The 19,681-nt window shown below is 36.1% G+C and overlaps 1 protein-coding gene across 1 annotated transcript; it reads left to right on the forward strand.

The window, feature by feature from the left end:
• The first annotated feature begins 11,318 nt into the window (after positions 1 to 11,318).
• LOC136801376 (uncharacterized) lies at positions 11,319 to 16,613 on the forward strand. The gene has a single exon (XM_067058015.1). It carries the CDS (start codon positions 11,319 to 11,321, stop codon positions 16,611 to 16,613), a length of 5,295 nt encoding a protein of 1,764 aa, XP_066914116.1.
• The last annotated feature ends 3,068 nt before the right edge of the window (positions 16,614 to 19,681 follow it).

Here is a 19,681-nt window from a genome sequence, read left to right on the forward strand (position 1 = left end):
AATCCAAAACTATAAATGGTGAAAGAACCTGAAGATATGATTTTTCCAAGTGATAACTGCAACACCAATAACAAAGACAGCAGAGCAATAAATTTACTAATATGCAGAATTTTCAGTTTAAGCTTCGAGGTCGATGAAAGTCTTCCAGGAAATTCTTGAATGCAAAAAATTCAAAATGGATATACACAAAGATCGAAACCATGACAACGAAAATATCATAACCAATCAGCTGTCTGATATAGTGGGGGCGGGAGGAAATGTACGGGAACGATGGAATATCTATTATGGAAATTGCCCTGACTCGGAGATTTTCGGCGCCGTAGAGTGGTTCCTTTTTTGGACGAAACCATCCTAAATACAATCTACCAAACCGATATTGAAACGCCTCCTACCTGGATGAAAACAACCGGGATCTGAATAATAATCCACATTTAACAGATGGGAACTAAATTTTCGTTTTCGTCTTGCGCTCCCCTGGGTATATAGAATTTAAAGGTACATGCACACTATAGCAAAACTGCTTCGCTCATGTATATTCGCTTCGCAATAGAAAAAAGATTGAATAAAAAAACTAGTGTATATGTATAAGAATTGCGAAGCGATCCAGGCAAGTCACTCGATTCGCAAGTTGCAAGCAAAATATTTATAGGGTCACACACAAATTGCAAGTTAAAATAGATTGATAATCAATTCGTAAATGTAAACCCCGCGAAACCCCGACAACTGCTCAGGTTCAGGGAGACCGAGCCTCTTTAGAGATACACTCAAAAACTTCAGGTGTACAAACTTACGACGTTTACTTCTATTCGCTTCTATTCTACGGATTTGAGGAAAATTATATGATTTCTTTCATGAATCGTTGTGAAAAGTTCAATAATCATTTGTCCACCCTGAGCCTTGAGTATTTTTATTTCTTAGTTTTTGATTTTTTAAACTCGTTTTACTTCCGGTTTCGAACTTCTGCGTTCAAAATCGAACTTTCGAATCTTTCTAATTTTAAATTTCGAACGTTCGAATAAAAATAACATTCGAAAACTTTTTACCTTACATAAACACCCCTGTGTCATAGACCCGCTGGAAAACTTGGCAAAAATTTCGTCCCTGGAGGGAAAATACCTCTCTAGCCTCTCCAAAAGGTCTTCCTTGCAAAGAGCCCAGAGAATCAAAAAAAGTCACTCGGTTAATTGAGACAGAGATGTGAAATACAGAGGATTTCAAGACTAGAATTTAATAGAAATAAGTTGTCTTATGTAGTTTAAAAATTCAATAACCATATTAATTAGGAATATTGTATCATTGCATCGTAAATTCTGAAAAATTTAACAAAGTTCTAAAATTATATCTAAACTATTATCGCTGTAAAATCCTGAGATAAAAATAAAGAAAAACCAGATAAAAAAAACTGACATATAGAAATTATTCTTCAACGATTCTACTAAGTAAAACCTCTAAATTTTACTGGCTGTGATTTTTTTCAAAGTTGGGAAACTCTTAGCTTAAGTTTGCTGTGGAGGCAAGTACAGTTACTTGACAGACTTTTACCCTCTTACTCGAGTTGTTGACAAACAGGAGCAAACTCTTCACATAAAAAGTAAAAAATCTGTGACTTTTTTCTCGGCTGTAGCACAGGAATTTAAAACAGTTAAAATGCATCCATAAACATAATGTCATGTTTTGTCGTTGTATTTCGACATTTTACAAGTCATTACCATTAATTACCATTACCAACAATAAAATCTTTTAATACAATCACATGCCAATGTTCTATTTCTCTGACCATCGATGCGTATTCCCATTCATAAACAACAAACAACAACCAAAGATCCCACATCATCGAGGGTCGGTCAAGCCAAAATTTCATAAACAACGACAAACAAACATTTCTCCTTCCACTGAGTAAGGGGAGGAATAAATTCTTCCAGGTTAGCCATATCCAAAAGCGCAAAATATTTTTGTTCCCATCAATTCAAAATATACAAAAAGTCCAGCACTCCAACATACTACCAAGATTCAATCTAAACCAAAAGCCAAAAGGAATGGCTTTCCCACCATATGTATACAGTTCATTTCTTCAGCTTTTAGATCCTCTTCTTGCAATGAAGCAACAACTCTGTTGAGCCTTGGGCCTTGCCTGTCGATGAAAGAATAAAAGTTCCATCTTCTTTCTTCTCATTCCGCAAGTTCAGCTGCTTTCTTTCATCAAGCACCATCTCTTTTCAAAACACCAATTTCTCTTTTCAAAACAATGTTGTTTTTAATTTTAGTCAACGTTCGAATTTGGAAAAGTTCGAAAGCCCTTCGAAAGTCTTTGCTCGAGTCAATGCAATGACTTCTTGAAAAATGAGCGCCATTTGAACGCTTCTTGAACGCTTCCAGCCCGCGCTGATTTTCCGACCTCTTCTTTAGATTTCCTAATTTAAACCTTAAGGAGGTAAAAACAAGGCTTATCTAGTACCGGTAACCGCGTGTATTATCTCCGTAGCTTTTAAGAATTGGTATATCTAAACGCACGAGGCGACACTTTTTGAAAAAAACGAATTTAACCATCCGTAATTCCAGGTCTCTCCGCCGCGATTCTAGGTTTGATCTAAGGAAGGGCGGACGGCTTTCTCAATCATTTCTGCGTTTGAAAGATTGGATATATATAGTGATTTTTCATTTGCGCTCCCCAGCGTAGGTGAGATTTAAAGGTACATATACACGATAGCAAAACTGCTTCGCTCATGTATATTCGCTTCGCAAAAAAGATTGAATAAATAAAAAAAAGATTGAATAAATAAAAAAAAGATTGAATGAAAAAGAGATTGAATAAAAAAAAAAAGAGATTGAATAAAAAAAAAGATTGAATAAAAAAAAAGATTGAACAAAAAAAAGATTGAATGAAAAAGATTGAATAAAAATAGATTGAACGAAATATAGGGATTGAACTAAATATGGGGATTGGATTGAACTAAATATCGGCATTAAGGATTGGATTGAACTAAATATTCAAAAGATTGAATATTGCTACAGAATGGCCGGCATAATCTTTTGAAGTATTGAAAATTTTCCAAGAATATTTTCAGATGATATAAGGTAGTTGTACATGGAACAATCTGAATCTTCACCTGCCAAAAGTACTAATTTTTTTGCTGCTGGAATGCCCTTTGAGCACCTGAAAATATCATGGCTACAAAACGGAAACAGTTTCATCTAATTTGGAGTTTTTATCTGAAAAAGCTAATTAAAATTCAGAAAACGCATGTCAAACTAAAAATCGAAAACATTCAAACTGAGCGAGAAATCATCTTCACAACTTAACGCAACAAGGACAAAAGTTGAAAACCAACAAAACAAAACAGCAACAAACCTTAAAACCAACAACAATAACAAAATAAAACCAAAGAACCAAAAAGTAACCTTAGACAAAAATACTTTCCAGAACTTAGAGTTGGTATTTGTTTATCTTCCAAATCTATTAAATAGTTTTCATGAAAGGTTTTTGAAGTCTGATTGCAAAAAGTATGCAACCCAAAAAACTGATCATCAAAACCGCTTAAAAAAGCTCAACAAACAGAAATTCTCACCAATAATTTATCCAAGAAGAGTATCCAAATATCCAACAATACAATTAGAGCCTAAACTAGTCAACCTCGGTGTTTGAATCAATTTTTTTGTCGGTTGAATGCCTGACAGACATTTCTCATGTCAAGTTATAATTATTCTGATAAAATGCTTCATTCCTCCTAATAATCAAGCAGATAGCAGGAGAGAAGTAATCATTACATAAGAGAACATGCCTGTAATAATTTGGTTGGTGTTTGAGCCTTCATCTTGAACAAAAATGAGAAAACATCCAAGCAAAATCAGTGTAGAAAATACAACTTTCAAAACAGTCTTTCAAAGCTTTTAGGTCAATAAGTATGAGCAGCCACTTCTGTGGGTGTATGTCAAAGCTACACTTAACTAAATAAACATCATTTGAAACATTGAACTTTCCTTTATAAGTCTCAAAATCCATAAAAAAATCAAAACATTGACAAAGAGCCAAAATATGAATTTCAGGCGCCATCTTGGATTTGGTTCGGAGCAAAAAAACCACGGTCGCAGTAGAATCGGTTTTCTTTAGCCCAAGCATCCAAAGACAGCCCGAGAAAATCGATAAAATTTATGCGAATGGCCGCGATTGAATCGTGAAAAGTACTCTGAAATTTCAGAGTGTCGGCCAGCAAAGAAAACCCGAGAACCTTCGCAGGTCTTCTTGCAGAACCATTCCTTTTAGAGCGCGTGCGTGGAATGCGTGGAGCACGAAGAGCTGCTTAGAGATTGCCTTAAAACCAGGGATTTAGAAAGTTTTCCAGATTCGTACCGGACTTTCGCCGGGCCTTCGGAAGGCCCGTCCGGGCTGGAATGGTCGAAGGCACCCTTCTTCTTTCCTCTCAGACCGTTTTCAACGTTAAGGAAGGCTTACAGTACTTTTTGGGGCCTCCAGACCGAGCTATGGTTACGGTACTCTTAAAAAATTTGTCGAACCACCTCTTGAAGATGTAAGTCAGAGTATTGAAAATATAAGAACTGACTTCATTACTCAGAAAAAAAAGTGCACTTTGGTATTTGAAGAATTTAAAAACCACGTTCAATTTCACAATCATCTTCTACCTCTGAAAAAAGTTCTTCTTCTAAAAACACCAAGAAAAATCTTCTGGAATCTGGCTTTGAAACAAACAGACCTTCTAAGTCCAATCCACTTATTCTTCAAAGAAGAAAAAGATCAAATTCATTCTCCACGAACACACTTTTGAAAAACCATACAATCTAGTGGAATTAAACTCCCACGTCAACAATTTTTCTTTTCTTTCTGCTAATGAAGCTCACACAAAATCTTCTACTTTTATTTGTGAAATAGAAATTAGTGAAATAAAATTCCTTTTGGACAAGGACAATTGGAGTGAAAAAGTTAAATCACTTTATATTGACAAAAAATCAAATCTTCTGGATAGTTATTGCATAAATAAACTAGCAAAAGAACCAGAGTCTGGTCCACCTGTCGGCCTCCAACTTGTTTTGGACCACTTGGAATACTATGTTAATAAAGTCTACAATCTCAGAGGAGTTAAGGAAATCTTGTTGTTTTTGAATTAAAAATAAAAGTACGGAAGAATATATGAAATAAATATTTGACCACCTCACAGACACTAAATCATATGAAAAAATAGAAGACCGCAACGAAATTAAAAATTTAAAAACAAACATCATAGGATTCCTGGGAACTATACACAACCACCCCCATATTGATACGAATACTTTTAACTTTCTCCTACCACCTGAGAAAACACGAACAAGCATTTTTTACATTCTTCCAAAAATACACAAACCCCTTATACCTGACAGACCGATCGTCTCCTCGGTTAATTCGAACACTCCTCACAAAATGTATACAGCCTCTTACTAAACAATTGAAAAAGATGCAAAGGATTTTTTGAAAACTGTCCTTTTACAAGACTCGTCTAACATTTAGTTATTTAGTAACTGTAGACATAAAATCCCTTTATACAAATATACCCAAAGCAGAAGGCATAGAAGCTTGCTTATCCTATATTGATAAACACCGGGATACACTCCCAACTTTTACACCTAACAACAAAATACTTCGTACACTATTCCACTTTGTACTCGAAAACAATTATTTTGAGTTCATGAGGAATTATACAAACAAAATCACGGGACTTCGATGGGAACGAGGGTAGCACCAATATATGCAACTCTCTTTCTGGGTAAGTTCGAAGAAGAAAATATACTTACGAGGTTCTTCAATGACAACATATGTTTTACAAGAGATTCCTAGACGACATTTTCTTTTTGTGGAAAGGCACTTTAAAACACCTAAAATACTTTCTTAATCATTTGAATAATACACATTCAACAATAAAATTTACAGTACTTCACTTGTCGCTATTTTTGAACTAGACCATGTTCTCCTTTTTAAATAAATGTATAATGCTGGAATAACTCAAGATAGATATTGTTGATTCATTTGACGGCGCTTGGCTCAAAACAAAAGGCAAACTTCCTTGATACTGCGATATACATTGACAAAGAGGGGGGTTTTAAAAGTAAACTTTACACAAAACTAACTGATGCAAAAATGCTCCTCCACTTCTCTTCATACCACCCACCCCACACCAATGCCAACATTATCTATACCCAGGTATTAAGATACAGACTACTTACAACGGACAACACTATCTTAAAGAAAGAATTACAATCTTTGAAGAGGATCCTCCTCTCCCGAGGTTACTCAAGCAAAATCATCGATAAAAATATTAAAAAGACCAGAGAATTAACCCAAAAGAAATGTCTGTACAAAAGACAAACATTTGGTTCCCGAACATTACGTAAAAAGAACATACTTCCATACGTTGTGGAATATTACGAACACCTAATACCCTTGCAAAACATATTAAGGAAGCATTGGGGAGTAGTACAGGAGGATCCGGAACTGAAACACATATTACCAGGAACACCATTTGTTATATACAAAAGACACAAAAATATCAAAGAGCATTTAGTGAGAGCAAAATTCAGATCATAAACAAAATTCAGAACACAAACGAGCATAAATCCAAAATTTACCGTTTTTTCACTTTATTTTAGATTATTTAGATTATTTTAGACCTTCTAGTTTTATATTAATACTACCTTTATATTACCTTTGTAATTAGCTTTGTAATAGACTGTAAACATTCTACTTAAAAAATAAAATAACAGAACGGAGAAAAAGGAACCAAACTATGACCTATCATTTCAACAACACCCTATTTCGAACAAACTCATTTCAAAAACACACTATTTCAAAAGTTAACCCTATTCTAACTAACATCTAGAATGCGCCAAACCAATTTAGCACGCCTTTCAGAACACCACCACCCTCGCATAATACGTCAATCAAACGGAATATATACTATGCCCTCCCTTCTAACACCTGCACGCCCTGCACCTATTTATTTCGCCCCGCACTAAAAAACGTCAATCAAACTCAATAACATAAAAAAAGAAATAACAATAGATGAGAAACTACGGCCGTTTTCCCGACGGCCCTACACCTTCAAAATCAAAAACGTGAGTGAAAGTTACCTTTTTTAACTCTAACACGACTCGAGATAACATGGCAAACAACATTTACTCTAACTCTCCAATTATCGAAGGTAATTTTCATTTTCATGTTCCATTTTTACTTTCTCGATTATTATCATTCTTATCACATCTACCTTTTATATCTTCTAATTTTTCTTCCATGCTTATTCTATTTTTTTACCTAAGCATCCTTATTTCATATCTCAACATACACCACTACTTTTAACACAAACCACAAACACTTATAACAAAACAATTACTGAATAACATACATACTACAAAAATGAGAAGTTGAGGACTTTGTTCAACTCGGTTGTACAATTTGGCCCACTGTCGCGATGAAGTTATTGAATAAGGTCCGAATGCTTCGTTCGAGTGACAGCATTCAACACTCAATGATGACCTCAAGAATACTTCCCATTAATCAATTATTTCTTCAATCTTCAATCAGAGTGTCTACGGATTTTTTTTCGGGATTTTCAAGGTTTTCAAGGTTTTTTTGGTCATTTTAAAGTGGTTTTTCAAGGTTTTTTGGCAAAAACTTTGGCATTTTTCAAGGTTTTTTTATACTCACTTGATATGGCTCTTTACAGGAATTTTTTTTTCTGAGTGGTAGGTGGAAGAAAAATAGAGGAAACCAAATAAAATTTATTCGCTTTTGGTGCCCGGGGAATTACTTCCACAGTTAAACTCCTATCTCCCTCTCAAGAGCAATACCACAAAAAGAAATACTCCAGCTCCCTAGTCTTCCAACTGTAGAAATAAAGAATTAGAAGCAAAACCAACAGTGACTGAGGAGGCGCAACCATGGTTTGCGCCGACGAGAGAAAATTTTGATTTTAACTCTTTCAAATGGCTAAAAAACGCCTTGTTTTTGATTTTGTTTTTTACAAAAATCAATTGCCAAAAGCGTTGTTTTAAGGAATCCTTGAAATTTTATTGATGAACAGTCATTATTCCAAGACGCCCGTGAAGCGATTTAAAAATTGAGGAACAGCCGATTTCTTAGGGCTCATGCATAGGAAAATTAGTGACAAAAATTCAGCTAATGATAAAAGAATACGTTGCATTCGTTGCAACAGAATCGCAACAGAAAAAGGGAAATATGGAATTCTCTAAATTTTATAAAGGTTTAGCGTCGCAGGCGATTTTTTACTTATTCTTACTTTTCGAATGACTGGATAGTGCTTTTCAAGGTTTTTAACGATTTTTCAAGGTTTTCAAGGCTTTCAAGGTTGGGTGGTTCATTTTCAAGGTTTTCAAGGTCCTGTAGACACGGAAAAACATATTTCTACAAAATGACAAAAGATCAACCGTATTACGATGCGGACACTGCTTCGTGAATACTTTCTTAAGAGATTGCTCTCCTAGAGTCAGAAATTCTTTCACTCCCTGAAAGATCTGTCGACTTTATCTTTAATTCTTTTTGAAGCTTGCTATGCTATTGAACAGCAGAAAATGACAACACATCTTGATATCTGCTTCCATCTCCAATCCATTTTGAAAAGACATTATAATAAATTTGATAAAGAAAACTTTTTGAACTCCTTAGATGAACTCAGAAATACCTCTTTAATTCTTGAAGAACCACTGGCGTCCCCATCTTCTTCAAAATGATGAGCTTAAAAATAATTCAATTAAACCTTAATGGATTTAAATCTAAAAAACGAAGATCTACAAACTCTCTTAGCTGAAGAAAAACCTGACATAGTTTGTTTGAACGAAACAAAGTTAATTAACAAATAGACCATCAAAATCAAACACTACACAGCTATTATGAACAATAGAAAGAATAGAAAAACTCTAAAATCTTATGGAGGAGGGACAGCTATCTTAATTAGAGAGAATATTCCACATGATGAGATAAGGAAATATCAAATAGGGAGACACGAAATGCTTTTAATTAAAATCTTTTCTAAATATGTTTAAATCTTTTCATCTATATTTTTGCTATTTTCCACCTACTTTTACAGCAGATGCTGAAGTTTTAAAACTACTTTTTTTTCCAAATGCAATCATAGTTGGAGACCTAAATTCTAAACACCATTCTTGGGGCAGCATAAAAGACAATCATAGAGGTACTACTTTTAGGAAATTGTACGATGATAACAACTACGAAACATATGTGATGCCACCAAATTTTAAAAGCAAAAAAGGTGAATTTAAAGAAGTTATACAACAAGTTATAACATCTCCTATTAGATTTTTTCAAATTGAGCACATTACTTCACTTAAATCCATTGGTTCTGACCATCTACCTGTCTCTTATTCTTTCTTTGATCCTACAGCACCCAAAAAATCAAAGTTTGTTAAACTTTACCATAAACTTAACCTTGAGACTGCTGCTAGGATCATAAATCAATTTTCTTGTGACAAAACCTTTGGAATAAAAAATGTTGAAGAAAAAACAAATAAACTAATCTCCATTCTCCAAGAAATAGATAAACATGTACCAACTAAGTTGATACCAAGTAAAAACCAGGGTATGTCTATTGAAACCAGAAAATTGATAAAAGAAAGAAGAAGTATAATCAACTTGTTAAGAAAAAATAAAAATAACATATTTTTGAGAAACAGAAAAACAGAATTAAACAGACAGATCAAACAAGAACTTAGAAATAGTAATGACTAGCCGGTACCCGGCGTCGCACGCCGGTTTTTTAAGCTGTAGCTGAACGCACTAAAGGTCCTTTGGATGTTGAAGCTGGTTTAAATAAACGATCAAATGAATAAAAATATATCTTCCAAGTATGACTCTAACCCTCGAAAGCATCCAGCGAGTTCCTTTTTTAAACATCTGTTTCCCAGACATAGCCCTCCTGGAAAATTTGATCTGTTGGCCAAAAGTTTCAAAAATCTTATTCCTAGAAATGAATATCTGTTTCTCCTTAGTCCGGGGTCCAATTAAAACTTTTTGATAGACTGGATGGCGCGATTAAGTGGCCCGGTAGTATATGGTGTAAAAACCTCACTTTTTACAGTTATTTTTTCTTATAAATAATTTTCTACTTTTTCTTTATTTTTGGCACGCGCCGTAAGCGCTCGCTTCGATGTACTTAATTTTCTTATTATTTGATTGGTAGTTTATCACGTGACTTTTGTGACTTATTTTTATTGGCTAATTTTTCACTTATAACGGCCTCGTGTTTAGAAGGTCGCTCTCTTATTTCAGTATTTTATAGAAGATAAGGTGCATCATGAAATTTATTGAAGATATTGTTTAAAGTGACTATCCTGATTTTCCTGAAAGGAATTAACATAAATTTCCGTTTTTACATGGCGCAACAGCAGCTTGGTTACTGGTTGATACCGCATCCGATTTAAAGCTCATTGGCTACGACTCTACGATTCACAAACGTATGACCGTTTTTTACTCGACATTCTGAGTTTTTTTTATTTTGAGAAGTTTTTTTCTTGTCTCGTTTTTTCTTGATATTTGAGATTTTGTGATTTTCTCTGCTGAGATTTTTCTGTAATTCTTGAGATCATTACTCCAAGATTTTATCTTTGATTCTTGAGACTTTTTGCTCCAAGATCTGTGTTTTTACTCGTTTTTCCTTTCTGCCTGGGTGGTGAAAGGGCTTTGTTTCTGTATCTCCGGTCCATAGGATTAGGCCTGTTCAAAGTATTCCTTATTCGTTTATTCTTCCCGGTTGTTTTTTTTCTCCTGTGGGAAGAGGAGAACATAAAGTTTTGAATTGCGATTCTGAATTTTTTCTTGACGATTTTTTTTTCGAAATTCCGTCTGAATTCGTAGTTTTATTGGACATTTTACTGACAATTTTTTTTTTGACAGATATTTTTTTTGTTTTGATTTTTTGCACTCAAGAAATTCTGTTTAAAGTAGATTTTTTTGGCTAGAGAAGTTTGCTTATACTTTCTCGTTTTTGTCCAATTTTAAAGTTTCCTGCTTTACTATAGTGAATCTCTCTTTCTATTTACTCTTGGCTATATATTGTGATTGTGTTTCGCTAGAGTTTTTCTTTCAAAAGGTGAGGATTGGTGGAATTCTATTGTTTGAAGTTTCCCCATCGTTTTTAGATCAGCTGTTGATAGCTGTATTTGAGATTTTTTATTTAATTTGGTAATTTGATTTGGTGTTGAAATTTTCCTTTCCTTGATTGGCACGCGTCGGAAAATTTCCAAATCTTTTCTTTCTCTGATTTAATTGGCTTTTGTTTGAAGTTTCCGTCTTTTATATCACCATGACACTGGATCGAAAACTCAAGCGGAGAGAAGGCCTTAGAGCTTTCTTAAAGTCCACTATGGAGAATATCGAAAAGTATCTTAAAGGTGATGACATTTCTGAGGCAAGGTTAAGATCCTTTAAGTCTATGCTAGAATCCACTTGTGCCCAACTTTCCGACATCAATAAAGAGATTCTCCCACTTTTAGACCCTGAAAAGATCAGTGACGATGTAGTTCAAAGCATGGGATTAATGCTTCCTGCAACTGAGATCGATGCTTGTCTTGACATTAAGCTTTTGGAGATAGCAAAATCGAATGGCTCCGCTTCTGTTTCTTTGCCAACTGCATCCGTTTCTTCTGGGACAAGTGTTTCTCGACTTCCAAAGATAGAGCTCCCTACGTTTAAAGGTGATCCGCTCAAGTGGCAAGGGTTTTGGGATCAGTTCAAGATTTCCATCCACGAAAATGAGCGCATAAACGACATTGACCGCTTTAATTTTTTGAAAAAATATTTGGCTGGCGAAGCCTTGGATTCGATTAAAGGTTTGACTCTAAACTCTGATAATTACAAGGAAGCCATAGAAATATTATGCGAGAGGTATGGGAACGAGCAAGTTTTGATTTCGTCACACATGCAATCCCTCTTGAGGATACAGAAGATAAGATCAAAAGACAACATAAAGAGCCTTCGAACGCTTTACAACCACGTTGAAAGCTGTGTGCGAAATTTGAAAGCCTTGAAGCTCGAAGCTAAAGGTTATGGCAGTCTTTTGATCCCTATCTTAAAAGAAAAACTCCCTGACGAGCTAAAAATTGTGATCTCTAGGAAGTTTGGAAGTTCCATCTGGACACTAGATTTATTGCTCACTTATCTCAATGAAGAACTTAGAGCTCAGGAAAATTGCACCAATTCTGGTGGCGGAAAAGCTGAGCGAACTGATGAGAGTGATCCACTTTATAGTGCCCTTGGTCTTTTTTCTAATACTGAGAAGAACGTCTGTGTCTTTTGTAAAAAGAGTCACAGCTCTGCTAAATGTCGAAAGGTCACAAATACACAGTCACGTCGGGATATTCTAATTAGAGAAAAGAGGTGTTTTGTTTGTTTGGCTCGTGGACATCGTTCCAATGCTTGTAGAGATAAGTACTCATGTAATAGGTGTAACAAGAGGCATCACATTTCTATTTGCGATGAAGGTAAACAAAGATCTGAAGCTGATAACATTTCTAACAATCAGATCTCGATCTTGACCGATGCAAATAGTGAGCCTCAGTCTGAATCCAAAGCTCCTTGTAGTTGTAGTTGCAACTCTGTTCCTACTCCTGTTTCTCAAAATTGTGCTCAAGTTTCTTCACGTAGCGTTTTGTTGCAGACTGCAACTAGTGAGATCTTTGGTTCCAGTTGTCACAACAGTGTGAAAACAAGATTGTTGTTCGACACTGGAAGCCAAAGAAGCTACATTACGACAGAGTTAAAAGACCGTTTGAAATTAAAGTGCGTGAGAAAAGAGAATGTAGTGATTAAGACTTTTGGAAATTTGAATAATGCGGAAATCAAACGTTTGGAAGTTGTTCAATTCAAAGTGAAACATCGGAAGTCTTCTAAATACGTTTTAGTTGAAGCTCTTTGTGTTCCGGACATTTGTAGCCCGATTGCAAACCAGAAGTTGGATTGTGCAAAGAAGTTGAATGAATTCTCTGATTTGGTGTTTGCAGATGTTTCCGAGGAGTTTGACTTGAGTATAGGGGTATTGGTTGGTATCGATTTTTATTTTCGCTTTTTTACTGGTAAGAGACGTGAGAGCAAGGAAGGTGTTGTGGCTTGTGAATCTTTACTTGGTTGGATTTTGAGTGGATCTGTTGTTTTCAAAGGTTTGACTGAAGTAACTTATAGTCATCAAATGAGAGTTGAGGTACAAACTGTTGATCCACTTGATGCCAAGCTCCATAAGTTTTGGCAGATAGAGGAGGCAGAGAGTGCCGAGGATAACTCAGTGATTAACCAATTTACCAAAGACATTTACCATGATGGTACTAGGTATGTCGCGAAACTGCCTTTCAAGCCCGACCACGAGAGTGTGCCTGACAACTTTTCGACCTGTGTGAAACGTCTGGAATCCCTTAATTCGCGTCTCGATCGTCTTGGTATCAATACTGACTACGAGAAAATTTTTATTGATTATGAGAAAGACGGAATTATCGAACGTGTGCCTGAGGCGCAGATTGCGAAAGAGGAGGGTACCGTTCATTACATTCCCCATAGACCAGTTATCCGTGAAGACAAGGTCACCACTAAGATAAGGCCCGTGTTTGATGCTTCTTGTTCTGTCAATGGTGTATCCTTGAATGATTGCCTTTATCCTGGTCCAAATTTACTTGCTAAAATTTTTGACATTTTACTACGTTTTAGAATGAACAAGATTGGTATTTTATCTGATATCAAGCAAGCTTTCTTGAATATCAGCATCCATCCTGATCATAGAGATTTTTTGAGATTTCTCTGGAGAGACCCTCTGTCCTCTGATAGAGAAGTCGTTGTCTATCGTTTTTTGAGAGTTGTTTTTGGTTTGACGTCTAGTCCTTTTTTACTCAATGGTACGATTCGTCAACACATGTCGAAGTACCTCGAGTCTGACAAAGCTTTTGTTGAACAATTTTTATCTGATTTGTATGTCGATGACATAACCACTGGTACTGATACCGTGGAAAGTGGTAAGATTTTCTGTGAAAAAGCACTTTCTAGTATGTCTGATGCAGAACTTCAGTTAAGGAAATGGACTTCCAATGACGCTGAACTGCAAGAATTTTTCTCATCTAAAGAACCACCGTTACAACCCAAGTGTATTGAAGATGATAGCTCGTTTGCTCAATCCCAATTTCAATCTCAGGATGAATGCAAAAGGGTACTTGGTGTTGAGTGGGACATTTCCAAAGATGTATTTGTCTTTAGGTTTGATTCATTTCTGGAAAAGGGTCGAACGATAACCTTAACTAAGAGAACCATTTTGAGTCTTGCTGCTTCTATTTACGACCCTTTAGGAATTTTGACTCCTATCACTGCTAGAGTGAAGACTATTTTTCAGCTTGTTTGCAAAGTTAAATGTGGTTGGGACGACAAGGTTCCACCAGACATAGCTTGTGATAGTTCTGAGATTCTTTACTGTAGTGTTGTTTATTTGAGAGTGATTTCCGAGACTGGGATCAGTATTTTCTTTTTGACTTCGAAAAGTAAGGTTGCTCCTTTGAAAAAGGTGACGATTCCTAGACTTGAACTTCTTAGTTGTGTGTTGTTGAGTGATTTGTTGAATAATGTTAGATCTGCTCTCTCCGGTCGTATTTCTGTTGATGCTACTCGATGTTGGTCTGATTCAAAGGTTGCCTTGTGCTGGATAAAAGGGAATAGAAAGACTTGGAAGCCTTGGGTTGAGAACCGTGTAGTGTCTGCAAGAAAGGTTGTTCAGAAGGAGGATTGGCATCACATCCCTGGAAAGGATAATCCTGCGGATATCCCTACAAGGATGGTTCCTCAGTTTAAAGACGCTTTTTGTGAGAAATGGTTTAAAGGACCGGAGATACTCTTTGACGAAGATAAGCTTTCTTCTTTTCTTTCTAACGAATCTTCTCTTCTCGACACTGATAAGTCTGACGTTCTTTCTGAAGCTCGAAATCGTTTTGTTGACTTTGATGGTCGTTCTTCTTATGATCCTTTTGAGTGCAAGGATGAAGTTTTGAGTAGCGTTTCTTTTCTTTTTACGACTGACAAATCTGACAATGACATCGGCCTGAGCAAAATCATTGATGTTGGTAGATACAGCACCTTACAAAAATTGATTAAAGTTACCGCACTTGTATACCGCTTCGTCTCCAACATCAAAGCTAAATGCAACAATGGTCACGATATCAAAGATGTCATTTCATCTGAAGAACAAGAAGCTGCTCTTACCAACTGGATCAAGGAGGAACAACGCCTAATGAAGTCCATCCCAACATATCGAAAGCTGACGAAATCACTTGGTGTCTTCGAGAAAGACGATTTATTACGTGTCCGTGGTCGTTTTGACAATGCTGATATCACCACAGACCAAAAGCATCCAATATTGATTCGCAACGCCACCAGCCCGTTCACGAAGCTTGTCATTTGGAATTCACACGAACGGACAAAGCATCAGGGGATTGATTCAACACTGGCCGATGTTCGAAGAAGATATTGGATTGTGCAAGGAAGAAAAGCCGTGAAGAACACCATCAGACAATGTGTCGTATGTATTCGTTTTCAAGGTAGAACATTGCGTTCACCTCCAACACCGGACTTACCCGATTTTAGGGTTGATTTTCACGAACGTTCATTTAATTCTGTTGGCATGGATTTTGCAGGTCCCCTTTATTTTAGAAATTTTTTAGATAATGATAAAACCAAAAAGGACAGTCTGAAATGTTACATTCTTCTCCTTACGTGTGCTACTTCTCGAGCAGTCCATTTAGAATTGGTACCGGACTTGTCAAAAGAATCGTTCATCCGTGCATTCAAACGTTTCGTCGCCCGAAGGGGTACGCCTTCGCTTGTTATTAGTGACAATGCAAAAACATTCCGTTCGTCTACCGTCAAAAGATTTATGACATCGCTCAACATTAAACAACGTTTTATTCTTCCAGCTTCTCCTTGGTGGGGAGGATTTTATGAGAGACTGGTGAGATCTGTTAAATCCTCACTTAAAAAGATTTTAGGACTTTCTTTCCTTACTTATGAAGAACTTGAGACCGTGCTGATTGAAATTGAAAGTTCCATCAACACACGGCCACTAACCTACGTTAACGAGGATGATACCGAAACCATCATTACTCCTAATCATCTTATTTTTGGAACTGACATTCATGATAATTTTTCTTTTGTTTCTGCGAACACTTTCGTTCCAGTTAAACGTCTTCGTCACTTACATAAAATTTTAGAACATTTCCGTAACCGTTTTTCGTCGATTTATATAAATGAACTCCGTCAATCACATATGTACAGAGAGATCAACAAACCGGATAAACGTAAGCTCGTCGTCGGAGACATAGTTTTGGTCAAAGACGACACACACCTTCCGAGATCAAGATGGCCCATCGCTAAAGTTGAAGAACTTGTCAGTGGAAAAGATGGCAACATCCGCGGTGCAAAGTTATCTACCGTCACCAAGAATGGAAAACGAGGATCTATTCACCGCCCACTGGCCAAAATCATTCCTTTTGAAATCGTCGATAACCATCAACAGACGCCTGAGACACATGTTTCACCCACCGCTACCGAACCAGCTCAAATGGTTGAAAACTGTTGAGAAAGTAGTACATAATCGGGGGAGAACCAGTACGAGAAAGGCTGCAATCGAGGGACAGAACCTGCGAAGATTACGAAATCAATATCATATCAATTTTTCATGAACTTTTATTTCTTTGGTCGCTGAGGATGTAAAAACCTCACTTTTTACAGTTATTTTTTCTTATAAATAATTTTCTACTTTTTCTTTATTTTTGGCACGCGCCGTAAGCGCTCGCTTCGATGTACTTAATTTTCTTATTATTTGATTGGTAGTTTATCACGTGACTTTTGTGACTTATTTTTATTGGCTAATTTTTCACTTATAACGGCCTCGTGTTTAGAAGGTCGCTCTCTTATTTCAGTATTTTATAGAAGATAAGGTGCATCATGAAATTTATTGAAGATATTGTTTAAAGTGACTATCCTGATTTTCCTGAAAGGAATTAACATAAATTTCCGTTTTTACATATGGTAATATGCTTTTGCTTAGGCGGACTGTAAAATAGTCCGGCAGATTTTTGTTGTTTTTGGAAGGTAAAAACAGTACGAAGCAATGTTTTTATTTGAGAATAAAGGATTGCAAATCTGTTATTGATGTTTGTTTCTGATTTTTGATTATATCTTTCAACTTCGAGTAGTTTTTTTGTTATTTGGATTTTAAACATTCTTTTTCAAAATGGCGACCTCGCCAAACGCTCCTAGTATACTTCACTGGACTCCGCGTCATCAAAAATTATCAAAAAGCAAAGTTCATCCAGAAGTAGACTCTAGTCTAGTTTCTCCCCAAAACCTTAACTTTTAATCTCAAAGTATCTTCCCTAGAAAATTTGATTCGTTTTCACAATTTTCAGAATTAAAATTTTGATATGTTCTCCCAAACTTATAAGGAATAGGATATCTGTTTACCCTCTCCTGGAAATTTTCATATGTTTCAAATGCAATATCATCTTTGATGGAAACAGAGATCTGTTTCCCAATTCATTATGTCATCTAGAAATATTAATCTGTTTCTCTCTGATGACGTCATCAGCTGGAGCGGGGAAACAGATAGCTTTAAGGAAAAGGTCTTTCCTAAAAATCGGATCTGTTTCCCCATTTTTCAAAATACGTCCTCTCCTGGAAAAGGGAAACAGATATTTCGGGGAAATGGGCTCGTTGGCTGCTTCTGAACCCTCCTGACCCTCCCCCGGAGATCTTTTTCTCGCTTCGCTCGCATTAAATACGTCCAGTTTTCGACAATTTGAGAAAATGTCATGGTAAAGAGGAGTGAAATATAGAAATGACAATTCTTCAGGAAAAAGCCACAAAGAATAGTGCAACTTTGTTTTTATCAGATTTAAAAAAGACAAATAAGTCAATTCTAAATTTCTTTTTTAAACCCTTGTCATAACTTTTCGAATTTAAACATGTAAAATGACGTACACAGTTTTTAACAGTATCAACCACTTAAATGTTTTTATATTATATGAAGAAAGAGATGGACTAATTTCTTCTCTTGCTTTTTATCACCCTTTGAATGCTGTTATTGTTCTACAAACTTTTTAATTCTTATGTTTTGATTTACATTTGAAATGTTCTTTTCTATAAAAGAAACTTGTTTTGTTTTGAAAAGAATTCGTATGTCATTAATAAATCGTTAAATACATTCGAAAACATTTCAAACTTAAAGGAATGGTTCGGTAAAATTTTGACTCCTCATATTTTTATTTTATTGGTTTTAATAAATCAGGAATGCTTGATTTAACTAAAAAAATGTTTTTTATTTAATGTAGTCCAATTCTTTTGTTTACAGAAAGCCCCTTTTTAAATAGCAACTTTGTGTATGTGACGTCACGGAGGCTGTTCAGAGAAAAAAGAGAAACGAAAAAGTGTATTTCAACGAGATAAAATTAGTTTTAACCCATTTTTATAGTTAGTTTGGACTTTTTTCCAAGTGAAGTTGATTTAAGATTCGATTCCAGACACGTGAAATTTACATTCTTTCCACCATGCCATGGTACGGTGCAGTGAACTGTACTAACAACTCATACGTACAAGGAAGAGCAAAAGTGTCATTGTAAAATCTACCTAAGGATGAAACACTCAAGAGGAGGTGGTTGCAAAATATAAAGCGAGAAAAACCCACAAAAAGCATGAAACTGTGTCACTTACATTTCGAGGATGATTGTTTCAAGAGAGATTTACAAGTAAGCATGACTTATTGTACATCGTTTACTAATGCCTGATAACTCTGTCTCTCTGTTGTGAGAGTCCTTTTTCGATTTGTTTTTCTGGAAAATTTGTTTGTAGCTGTAAAGCTTAAAATTGGTTCATTTTTAGCACGAACTCCTTGGACTTGCACCGCGTAGACTGCTGAAGGAAGACGCTATCCCAACTTTGTTCGATCATAACAGAGACAAACAACCATTTAAACGAAAGTCGAGTGAAAGGAGAGCGCAAGAAAAGGCTAAACGTCAGGTCTGTGAAGGAGCCATCCAACATCACAAGCTATTTCAAAGCTTCGAGGGTCAATTGAATACAAAGGAAACCCAAACGGAATCGATGAGAGCTGAAACTCGAGATGTTGGAGTCCAATGCAAAATGGAAAATGAACTTACTGATAGACTTACACTACCGGATGAATTGACAGACCCACCAACACACGTACCCGAAATGCCTTTGCTGTCATCTGGCGAGTCAGATATAGACGACAAATCTGATGACAAAGATTACCAGAGTGTTATTGGGATTGACACCGAATATCTTGAAGAAGTGTCCGTTGATGCCCCGTCTAAAAGTGCCTTCATTGTTTACTGGGTATCGTTGCTTCTTTTGTTAAAGCGTTGTCTTTACCCTGCCTGTATTTTAACAACAACAATCACCAAAATAGTTTACAAAGGAAGTCAATTGATAATCAGAATGAAATGCCCTGCTGGTCATGACACGACGTGGAGATCTCAGCCTAATTGCAGCCATTATTCAGAAGGAAATCTGGCAAGCGCAGCTTCTGTCCTGTTAAGTGCCAATGCGTTTAAGAGGATCGCTACGTTTTTTGATTTGGCAGGTATCCAGTGGTTATCCAAGACCGCGTTTTATGCAATTCAAAAA

The sequence above is a fragment of the Clytia hemisphaerica genome, unplaced genomic scaffold (genome assembly GCF_902728285.1).
Source record: "Clytia hemisphaerica strain Z4C2 unplaced genomic scaffold, Clytia hemisphaerica genome assembly, whole genome shotgun sequence".
In the NCBI taxonomy this organism is placed as follows: domain Eukaryota; kingdom Metazoa; phylum Cnidaria; class Hydrozoa; order Leptothecata; family Clytiidae; genus Clytia; species Clytia hemisphaerica.

Excerpts from the sequence above, each read along its gene's own strand:
- LOC136801376 (XM_067058015.1), top strand. The coding sequence starts at position 11,319 with ATGACACTGGATCGAAAACTCAAGCGGAGAGAAGGCCTTAGAGCTTTC.